Source organism: Capra hircus, chromosome 18 (assembly GCF_001704415.2).
Source record: "Capra hircus breed San Clemente chromosome 18, ASM170441v1, whole genome shotgun sequence".
Taxonomy (NCBI): Eukaryota; Metazoa; Chordata; class Mammalia; order Artiodactyla; family Bovidae; genus Capra; species Capra hircus.
The window spans coordinates 45,216,255-45,227,964 of NC_030825.1; the positions used below are offsets into that span (position 1 = coordinate 45,216,255).

Genomic DNA, 11,710 nt, shown 5'->3' on the forward strand with positions numbered 1-11,710 from the left:
CCGCCAGGGGGCGCTGTGGCTGTGCTGGCGAGCGTCATGAACTGGGCTCTTTCTCGTCTGCAGCAGCATTCACTCGCCCCTGCTTATCCTTCCAGGCCCATGAGTGCTGAATACGTAAAAGGAAGAAAGAAGCAGGACTTGCTCTAAAGCGTGTGCCACAGGCTCTCAGAAACTGCCTGGGTGTGAACACACCCTCCCCGCCCAGCGCAGGCCGCAGCACACAGCAGGGAGCACACAGGTGCCCTCGTGGTGGAACACAGCACAAGACCCACCAAGTCCCACTCCATGCAACATGCACACACGGCGGAGCAGCTGTGTGTGCGTGGCGTGTGCACGGGGGCCACACACCCCCAGACACGATGGAGTCACCCCTGGCTTGGACAGAGGAGAGCCTCAAAGTGGGAGCTGAGGACCCTTCCCCCGAGAGCAGGCGGGCACACAGAGGATGCTCAGGGACACCCCTCCCCCAGCCGGGTGGTGGGCGGCAGCACAGCGGGGGGCCTTGCAGACCAGCTAACTGCCTGGCTGGTTGACTGACAGGCAGCTCCAAGGGAATTCACAGCCAAGGCTGAGCTGACAGGGAACTACTCAGTTGAATCGTGGATCCTAATCACAGAGGCGAGGGGATGGAATCACTAAACAAAACGAGGAGCAGTCAGAGCCGTCAGGTGCCCATCTGCCCAGGACGGGAAGATTTCCGCTTCCCTCCCCCGCAGGCAGGTCCCAGAGTCCCTGCGCTGGTGCAGGAGCTGGGCTCGGGAAACCCAGGCGCTGCAAAGTGCCCAGGTGATGGGACATCACAAGCCGGGGGCCTCCATCCTCTGAGCTCTCTCTGTGCCCAGCACCGTGCATCACTTCATTTACACATTTGCAGACCCACAAGATCCGTAATTTTCATCCCCTTTTCCAGATGAGGACGCTAAAGCCCAGGGAGGTTAAGGTCGCAAAGCAGTGTTCTCATTTTTTTTCCTCTTTTTACATATGCTGCCTCTTGTGTGCATGGACAGTCATGTCTGACTCTGTGACCCTATGGAGTGCAGCCTGCCAGGCTCCTCTGTCCATGGGATTTTCCAGGCAAGAATACTGGAGTGGGTTGCCATTTCCTCCTCCAGGGATCAAATCGATGTCTCCTGCATTGGCAGGAGGTTTCTTTACCACTGAGCCACCTGGGAAGCCCTTTAAATATACTGAAAGTGAAAGTCACTCAATCATGTCCAACTCTTGCAACCCCATGGACTGTAGTCCATGGAATTCTTCAGGCCAGAACATCCCCTGAAGTTCTCCAGGGGAACTTCTCAACCCAGTGATCGAACCCAGGTCTCTCGCATTGCAGGCAGATTCTTTACCAGCTGAGCCACAAGGGAAGCCCAATATACTGACCCCTTGTTAAAAGCTGTGACTCGGGGTGCAGTCTCTCAGTTAAGGGAGAGGAAACCCTTGCTCAAGTCTGGGCCAAGGGTCAGGGGTCACTGTGGGATCCCACTGTGAGTTTGGGTGTCTCAGAACAACTTGAAGAAGCTCCCCCACCCAGGGGCTGAGGCCAGAGGGCAGGGCCCTGCAGGGCCACCCACCGTCCTGCCTGGGAGCACGTTTGGCCTGACCCCTGCCTTTCCCCAAGGTCCAGGTTCTGACCCCAGAGCCATCCATCTTTGGGGGCCAGCAGCAGCTGGCACCTTTGTCTGGGGCCCCCCTCTCTCCTGGAGCCCCATTTTCGTGCCCTGGGCCATGGGGGCAGCAGAGGTGGCAGGGCCGTGCTCTGAGGCCCTAGCAGAGAATCTAATGGGTTGAATGTCCCAGTGAACACAAGTGAGAATTTAAGGCCCTTTGGTGAGGCTTCTTCCATTTGAATTCTGTGCCCTGAGTCCAAGCTGCCCTCTAATTGCTGAGAGTGTTTAAACTTCCGTTTTGCATCAAATCTGCATATATTAACAACCGGCCCAGAGGAACACAGCAGCTCACAAGTAGGCAGGCAGAGGCCAGAGGGGGTTTGGGAGGGCTTGCCCCTCAAAGGGCAGAGCCTGAGCTGGTAGGAAGAGTCGGAGGAGGAATGGCCACCATGGGGGCCCAGAGGCAGGCCCAGCCAGGGGCCCCCCAAGTGGCAATGGGAGGCAGCCAGCTGAGAGTACCCAGACCCCCAAACCCCACATAGCCTGGGTGGGTGGACAGACCTTCGGCCAGGGCAGCACATGTCTACAGCCAGCCACTTGGCTGGCAGCTGCCACCAGATGCACAGACCCTCCCCAGGCTGCCAGGCTGAGCTGGAGAAGCCCAGCTGGGGGTTGGTGGACTCCAGCCAGAACCCTGGAGAAGCCCAACACCCTTCCCCTACTCCAGGGCCAGCTCTCAGTTCAGGCAACATCAGCTTTTCCACAAGCATTTATTGAGCTCCTGCTGTGTGCCAGGCCTGGTGCCAGACGTTGACACAGTCCTTGTCCCAAGAACACAGAGAACTAACACAATCCTTTGTCACTGATGGGGCCACCCAATCCTGCAGCGAAAGTGTTTCCTCACCTCCTCTAGGCAGTTCCAGCCAGTGCTCTTAAAGCCCCCTGAACTCACTCCCCCCTCCCCCATTATGACTTTGAATTGTGCCCCACTTCCCACCAAATAGGTTGAAGTCTCAACCTCTAGTACCTGTGAAGGTGACCATAATATATATAGGGTCTTGCTGATGTCATCAAGATGAAGTCATTAGGGTGGGCCCTAATTCAGAATGTCCAGTACTTTGGCCACCTGATGTGAACAGCTGACTTGTTGGAAAAGACCCTGATGCTGGGAAAGATTGAAGGCAGGAGGAGAAGGGGACGACGGAGGATGAGATGGTTGGATGGCATCACTGATTCAATGGACATGAACTTGGGCAAACTCTGGGAGATGGTGAGGGGCAGTGAGGGCTCACAGAGTCGGACACAATGACTGAACAACCAAAAAATTCAGAATGGCCAAGGGAGAAGAGACAAGTAGACAGGTACATAAAATAATCATGTGAAGATGGAGACGGGGGGACTTCCCTGGTGGCACCATGGTCAAGACTTTGCCTTCCAGTGCAGAGGATGTGAGTTCAATCCCTAGTTGGGGAGATAAGATCCAACATGCCTCCTGACCAAAAGACCACAACATAGAAGCCATATTGTAACAAATTCAATAAAGACTTAAAAAGATGGAGGCAGAGATTGGATGTAAATTGCCACAGCCAAGGAACATCTGGGGCAGCCCGATAGCTAGACAAGGCAAGGAAGGATGCTCCCCTTGAGCATTCAGAGGAAGCAGGGCCCTGCTGACACCTTCATTTCAGACATCTGGCCTCCAGAACTGTGAGAGAATAACTTTTCGTTATTTTTAAACCAGCTAGCCTTGTGATACTCTGTTAGAGCAGCCCTGCCTGGAGAATCCCAGGGATGGGGGAGCCTGGTGGGCTTCTGTCTGTGGGGTCGCACAGAGTCGGACACGACTGAAGTGACTTAGCAGCAGCAGCAGCAGGAAATTAATATGCCTCCTGTGAGGGTCAAGTTTATATGTCAACTTGACTAGGCTATGGTGCCCAGAGAGTTGGTCAGGCACCAGTCTAGATGTTACAGGGAGGGAATTTTTTGACGTTATTACCTTGAGATCAATGGACTTCGAGTGGACTTCCCTAGTGGTCCAGTGGTTAGCAGTCTGCTTGCCAATGCAGGGGATACAGATTTGATCCCTGGTCTGGGAAGATCCCACGTGCCACGGAGTGACGAAGTGCCTGCACCATAACTACTGAGCCCACACCCTGCAATTACTGAAGTCCGTGTGCTCTGGGGCCTGCGTGCAGTGACTGCTGAGCCTGCTTGCTGCAAATACTGAAGCCCGTGCACCTACAGTCCATGCTGTAACAAGAGAAGGCACTGCAATGAGAAGCCTGTACAAAGAGTAGCCCCAGCTCACCACAGCTAGAGGAAGCCTGAGTGCAGCCATAGAGACCTAGCGCAGCACCCCCAATCCTTCTCATTAATTTAAAAAAAAAAAGACTTCAAGTAAAGCAGATTACCCTCCATATGTGGGTGGGCCTCATCTAATCAGTTGAAGGCCATAGGAGGAAAGAAGGCACCAGACGGCCTCAGATCTGAGCTGCACCATCAGCTCTTCCCTGGATCTCTAGCCTGTTGGCCTGCCCTGCAGATTTCACCCAACCCCCACAATTACAAGAGCCAATTCCTTAAAATAATCCCCCTGCTATATGATATACAAATTATATATAAATGTGTATATATATATATATATATATATATATGTATGTATGTATGTATGTATGTATGTATGTATCCTATTGGTTGTTTCTCTGGAGGACCCTGGTTCAGAAACCTTTCAGATTTCCTGTGGAGTAGAGCCTGGCAGCTCCCTTGGGGTTTGTTCTCTGACCCCAGTGGGAAGGCAGTACATGTGCCCTGGTTGCGTTTTTTTTTTTTCCTGCCGGCATCCCAGTTTCACACCCTGTAGCTCATCACCGCTTGTGTGAGGTCCTGCACACTGGCCAGCTGTGCAGCTGCCCCAGAGCAAGGAGGCCTTTCTCCTGCACGCATGGTAGGTGTCTCGTTCTTTCTAACTGGGATGTGGAAACATTCATGCCCCAGAGGCAACTGACAGGGAACCTGGGGTGGGACCGATGCCTGGAGGCTGACTCTAGCACATGAGGGAACCAGGCTGCAGTGGGGGATTTGCCTTCAATGTCCCTTCTGGCTCCCTCCAGCCTGAAACCCCTAAAGTTCCCTGCCAGATGGGCAGCATAAGTGGATGTGGGCATGGGGATGTCCACCACACAGGCTCAGCCACTAGAAGAGCCAGGCTGTGGAAAAGGAGCCAAGGAGCCCCAGCTGAGTGCAGAAACCTCTGGGGAATCCAAGGACCATGAGTCTGAAGCTCCCGAAAGGTCAGGGTCTTTGAACTTCCACTCATACCCTGTGACCTCTCCAGTTCTCTCCCATCTCTGCCCCACTTTGTGGGTCTGGATGACCATGCTTTCCCCAATGTTCCAGTGTTTAGAGTGGCAGGACCCTCTCCCCACTGCCCATCAGGGCCCAGGGCTAGAATTTGAGCAGCCAGAATAGCAATCACTGTCCTCAAATGACCCACTTGGGGCTAAGGGGTCAGGGGCTCATGAGGCAGCCCTTTCTAAGTACTTGGGTCCTTTTTGGACCCACATCAGTGTTGCCTGTCTACACAACCTGACTGAAAGACTAGTTTCCAACCCCTACCCCCAGTGGGTCCTGGGCATCCAGGATTGAGGCTTCTGAATGCAACCCACCAGGTCTCCCTCTTGTGATTCAGAGAGGAGTGGTGGGCAAGGGACCCTCCCCTCAATAGCCCACATGCTTGAAACCTCCCCTCCCCAGCTCTGCCTCAGGTCCAGGCTGCCTGGCCTAATTATAGGAAACTGGCCTCACACACTCTCACATCAGCCTCTGCCTCGCCTTGGCAGGTAACCAGAGAGCTTTTTCAGCCAGACGCTCAGAAGAAAACCTTCAGCCAATGAAGAGCTCACAGTGTGGAGCACAGTTGGCAGCCTCAATAACTCACGCCTTGTTTATTCTCACTGATGCTCACTCTTATCGTACTGCATGTGTTTCAACCACTCTGCGAATGTCCTCTGTCCAGAGAGAGAAAGTGGTGGTTTATTTCTTACTGTATGGGGGGAGAGGGCTCCCTTAAAGGTTGTTAATATTATGCTGAAGGGAGAGGACAGGAGACTCAGACACTGAAAGGAGAGTGTATACATGACTGGCCCTGGGGGTTCCTGTTGCAGAGTGAAGGTCGGGGACAGGAGATGAGAGGCAGCATGGTGACACTGGATGGAAGAGAGGGCGGGGCTGTGGCTTTTATCTATGTTGTACACCTTTTGGGGGGCTTGGCAGGTGGTCTTATAGTGAGGCGAAGCCCCCTCCAGGTTCCCCATGGCATGGGTTCCAGGGCCCCTGGTGGCAGTACTTTCCTGGTTGTGCAGTAGAGGCACTCCCCTGGCTGGCTCCCCAGAGCTGTCCAGGGTCCTGAAATTCAGTCCTCTGGGGAATGCACAGACACCCGCCCCAACCGCCACCCAAGTCTCAGATGCCCAAGACATCTCCTAGCTGTCACGTCTTAGAGCTGCAGGTGGTCTTTGTTTCACCCTTTATCTGAGCAGTGGATATAGAGCCACTTCCTTGATGGAAAAAGTAGGGACACTTAGCCTCTGGCCAATGGGGCCATTTCTGTTACACTCCACTGTTAAGTTTCTTTACTCCAAAGTGGCCAAATGGGATGGGCTCACAGTCTTTGCAAACAAGCTGCCATAAGTTTAAGGGTCATGACCATTCAGCTTGTGGCAAACTCAAGCTCCATATAAAATCTGTTATTGGGTTTTCCACAAGGTAATCCTTTTTTTCAAAGGGGGCAATTGCGGCCAGGTTAGCTTTGTTGGGGAAAAGTGCCCAAGAGGTCAGGAGACTCACGCAGCCCTGGGCTCTGTCAGGAAGGACTTTATTGCCAGTCCGCGCTCAGAGATCTGGCCTGACCAGCCTTGGAAAGCCCTTAGGCTCAGGGCCCTCTTGTGAAGTCTGCACAGATAAAAATGGGTCAGGCCTCACAGTCCACCACCCTCCAGGCTGAGGGAATGGTGCCAGTGGGAGGTCAGGGCTGTAGAAGCTGTGACCTCTGTAAGCGCATCCTTGTCTCACTTTGCCTGCTGGCAAGATGCCTTCTGTAAGTGGCTCCTCAGCCCCATTCTCAGCCAAATCTGGCATGACTCATTTGCTCCAGAAAAGGAATATAAATAAGCACCATTGCACCTTGACAAGCTGACAGGATTGACAAGCAGAGTAAATTCCCGTATCTGAGACTCTGAGGAGGAGAGGTGATTTAACAGAGCCAGCTGCCGTCACCAGAAAAAAATAATTAAGGAAACCCGGCAGTGTGGAGGAAAACTGAGTGTGCAGAGGAGCCCTTCTGGTGGAGTATCAGCTGGAAATGAGCTTAGGAAGCTCATGCTGGGGACAGGCCGCATGAAGAGATGAGAGAGTGCAGCGGGGGTGGGAGGTGGCTAGCCAAGGGAAGGAGGCTGTGGGCTGACTAGGGGATCCTGGTGAGGGGCTTAATTCTAGAGGCTTCTGCCTCAAGGTCAAGCACCCACTGCTCACACCCCACCCTCCTGAGGGGTGCAGTCAGTTCTACATGGAGCTTGCCCCTCTCCATGGAAGAGTCAGGAAGGCCTGTTCCAGAGCTGACCCATGCACACACGCACACATAATGCTCATAAGCTGGGGGATACCCAGAAAGGTATGGACACTCTGCCCTTTACCCAGGGAAGGGCCAGTCCCTGGACAAAGAGGTCAAAGAAGAACACTGTAGCAGAAGAAAGATGCATTGTGACAAGCTGTGCCTTCACTTGCACCTCTTTGGGGTCTTGGGAAAGGTCCTGGCAGGCTCAGGGAAGTTAGGTTTCCCAGCCCAGAGGTGTCCTCACAGCCTCCCACTCTCATTTGCTGATGAATGAAGAATTGTGGGCACATGCTCAGACTGAGCAGTATAAGGCCAGGGTCATAGCAGGGTCTGCACCTGTAAAACTGGACCTCACAAGGAATCAGCAGAGTCCCTGGGTGAGGGACAGAGAGCCTGGGTGTCCCCTGGCCAGCTGGGCTCCAGACACTGGACCTCTGCAGAGTACACAGACCCAGCAGGGGAAGTGTCTCCAGAACAACCCCACCCCCACCCCCAAGCAGCAGCCAGAACTCAACCAGGTATGGTTTATGCAGTGCCCCATTGTGCCAGCTGGGAGCTGGAGCTCTCTGCTTGTTTTAAGGATCGTTGGTTCTGATTGTGACTGCGGCTTGTGGGAAACCCTCAGAGAAGCCATGTCCACTCACATGGCACAGGGGTGGGAAGAGCCCAATGCCTCCATGGCCCGGTAGGGACGGGGAAGGAGGCCAAGACTTCTAAATAGCACCGCCTCCTTGAAGGAAATCCTCTCATCCTCGCAGGAACTCCCTTCAAATAGGCCAAATCCTCTCTTCCTGGCCAAAGATTTGCCTCTCCAAAGCTTGCTCGTCCTGAATGACCCCAGCCCCAGTGCAGACAAAGCACCTCCTTGGTGGGGGCAGAGGGGATGATCCGAGGTGTGGCCAGTGATGCCCTGATCTCTCTCCATCGCCTCCTAGTCCCCAGTAAGGGCTTGCTGGGCGATCAGTCACTATTTGGGGCTCTCCTCCGCCCTTTGGAGGAAACCAGGGTGGGCAGAATGAGATCAGCTCACCCTAGAGCTCCAGGACCAGCTAGGGGCCCAAATTGCAAAGCAGATGCTGAGGTGAAGGAACTTTCCAGAGCCAGTGGGGAGGCCCCAGTCCAAGGGGAATGAGTCCACTCCCAGACCTGTGTGCCAAGTACAGACACAAGTGTGCCATATTCACGGAGCCAGGGCACAGAGAGAAGATGGACAGATCTTCCTGAAGCTCCCTTCCATATGTCTCAATGACAGTGTGAGGTGGGGGCAGCCTGTGAGGTTCCCAGCTGCTCCATTGAGCAGGGATGTGGGCGAGGCACCTTCTGGACTCTCCAGGTCACACTAGGATGTAGGATGCTCAGAAGTTAACATCAGGCGGGAGCCAGCGGGACCAAGTCTTTGCTGCACCCTCTGCTCTCCACGTGGGCCAGGGAAGTGGAGGGGCACTTGCACCATGCCTTGCGTCTCCTCCTGGCCCCCTGAACTGTTTTTTCACCGAGCTCACACCAAGTGCCCACCAGCCCAGGCACCCACAGTCAGGAACTTACAGGCGGGTTCCACTGCTCACAGGAGACCACGTGGTACTTCCACTGCCAATACTATCCTCTCTGTTTGCTTTTTAGGAATAAAGTTCAGCATCAGGCCACAGCAGCCGCACAACGTGAGTTCTGAGAGTTTGATAAATCTCAGCATGGGCGGCTTGGGGAAGGTTGGGGAGGCCAGGGAAGAAATTCAGAGCTCACATTAAATCTATTCTTGGAAAGAAAAATGTGTCCTGCCTTTCCCAGGAGCCTTGGGAACAAAGCCGGGGACCTTGGACCCATGAATTTCCCTTTCCCGTGGATGGCGGCTCCCGCCTGTGCTAATAGAAGCGTTAAATCTGAGCCTGGTTCCTTCAGGCCACCAGCTTCCCCTTCGCCTCCTCGCCAGGAGGTTGTTCCTGGGAGACCTGCGCCATCTCGTGGCCAAAGTAACACTTGCCCCCCCCACCCCCCACCCCAAGACACACACCACGGCCCTTGAGGGGAGACGGGGCTCTGGCGACTGTATGCGAGCTCAGACCAAAGGGGTCGCATCCTGCAGGGCCAGGCTGTCCGCTTCGCCCTCATTTGAGAAAAACCTCAGTCCACAGAGGAGGCAGGGACCCCGGCCTTGGCGAGTGCCTGGTCCCTTGGGCGCCTTAGTGCCCAGCCGATCTGTCCACGCTGCTAACCACCTCTCTTCTTGCCCCAGGACTTCCCACCAGGCAGTTCCCAGGATGGTCCTTTTAAGGCAGCCACGGAGAGGGTCACCCGAGACTTGTCCAGCCGCGCCCCGCGGGGCCTGAGCCTGCGGATGTCCCAGGACCCTCAAGCTCAGCTAAACGTGGGGGCCCGTCTGCGACCCCGGCAGCGCCGCCGAAGGCTGCTCATCAAGAAAATGCCGGCTGCGGCGGCCCTCCCCGCCAACAGCTCGGCCCGCACGTTGGTCCGGCCGGCCCCCGGGGCCCTGGACGGCCGCTGGGCCAGCCTGCGCGAGACCCAGCGGGAGCGCAAGCGGGTGATGCGGGAGGCGTGCGCCAAGTACCGCGCGAGCAGCAGCCGCAGGGCGGTCACGCCCCGCCACGTGTCCCGCATCTTCGTGGAGGACCGCCACCGCGTGCTGTACTGCGAGGTGCCCAAGGCAGGCTGCTCCAACTGGAAGCGCGTGCTCATGGTGCTGGCCGGGCTGGCCTCGTCCACCGCCGACATCCAGCACGACGCCGTGCACTACGGCAGCGCCCTCAAGCGGCTGGACACCTTCGACCGCCAGGGCATCCTCCACCGCCTCAGCACCTACACCAAGATGCTCTTCGTGCGCGAGCCCTTCGAGAGGCTGGTCTCCGCCTTCCGCGACAAGTTCGAGCACCCCAATAGCTACTACCACCCCGTCTTCGGCAAGGCCATCCTGGCCCGCTACCGGGCCAACGCCTCTCGGGAGGCCCTGCGGACGGGCTCGGGCGTGCGGTTCCCCGAGTTCGTGCAGTACCTGCTGGACGTGCACCGGCCGGTGGGCATGGACATCCACTGGGACCATGTCAGCCGGCTCTGCAGCCCCTGCCTCATCGATTATGACTTTGTGGGCAAGTTTGAGAGCATGGAGGACGATGCCAACTTCTTCCTGAGCCTCATCCACGCGCCGCGGAACCTAACCTTCCCGCGGTTCAAGGACCGGCACTCGGAGGAGGCGCGGACGACAGCCCGCATCACCCACCAGTACTTCGCCCAGCTCTCTACCCTGCAGCGGCAGCGCACCTACGACTTCTACTACATGGACTACCTGATGTTCAACTACTCCAAGCCCTTTGCAGACCTGTACTGAGGGCCGGGGCCGGCGCCACCACTCACCGGTCCGCAGGGGCATCCCACTCCCCCTTGGGTCCTCATCTGGGAGCTGAGATGTACCCAGAGCAACAGGGCTCTGAGGAGGCCCTGAGGGTGGCGCAGGCCCTTCAGGGGGCGGGGGGCGGACAGAGGCCCAGGCCTTGGACCAGACCCTGGTCCTTGTCCCATAACCCCCTCCCATACTCCTCAAATAAGGAAGATGCTGGGGGCTGGTGGGGAGGGTGGTGAGCTGGACACTCCAGAGTCCCGGCTGCCCACACCCAGCTCCGTGAAGAGTCAGGATGACCAGGGAAGTCTGAGGCCCAGCGGACGAGGGCCCCAGCAGTAAGGGATTTCCCTTAGCATTGCCTTGAACCAAACCGCAGGGTTTGCAGCTTTTCTACGACCCAGGGGGGAGTTTCCCTTGGATGAGGTTTGAAATAAAGCACATGGTTTCCAGAGCAGGGGTGTCTATACTTTGTGTGTTGGTGTGGGAGCACAGGGACCCTTCCCCGGGGCTTTCTGGGGCTCTTTCCCCCTTGGGAGGATGGTGGGAGCCAGGCGCCTGCAGCCCCCGCCCAGGGCCTGCGCAGAAGAAGCAGAGGCCCCAGCAGTGCCGGTTCAGGGCCCGCAGTAGCATCTCCACCCAGGCTCCCAAGGCCAGGACGCCACCAACGAGGTGCTGAGATCTCGGTACCGGCACACTTCATCCTGAAAGAAGACAGACCTGTCCCCGTGGAGGCCCTTCTATCAGTGCACTTTGTGGGGGCCTTCTGGGACTGCCAGAGCACTGACAAGCTCTCTAGACCAACTGTCCTTTGGGGCTGCCCCTGCGGCCAATGCTAGGCTGCACATGGGTCTCAGGGGATGCGGCATTTCCAGGTGAGAATGATGCCACCCCTGGCTTTCTTTTCTATTTTATTTTATTGGCTGTGCTGGGTCTCTGTTACTGTGCACAAGCTTTCTCTAGTTGCAGTAAGAGGGTTTCTCATTGCAATGGCTCTCCTGTTGCAGAGCTCGGGTTCTAGAGGACCCAGGTTCAGAAGTCGTGGTGCATGGGCTTAACTACCCTGAGGCACGTGGAATCTTCCCAGACCAGGGATCGAGTCCATGTTCCCTGCATTGGCCAGCTGACTGTTAACCACTGGTCCAC

General features: G+C 56.1%; 1 protein-coding gene across 1 annotated transcript in view; it reads left to right on the forward strand.

Moving 5' to 3' along the window:
* CHST8 (carbohydrate sulfotransferase 8) overlaps positions 1-11,018 on the forward strand; it is a 141,282-nt gene extending 130,264 nt beyond the window's left edge. The window contains exons 3-4 of the mRNA XM_018062281.1: positions 8,839-8,876; positions 9,449-11,018. Coding sequence (XP_017917770.1) covers positions 8,839-8,876; positions 9,449-10,555 — 1,145 coding nt within the window. The 3' untranslated portion in view covers positions 10,556-11,018. The remainder of the gene's footprint in view (positions 1-8,838; positions 8,877-9,448) is intronic.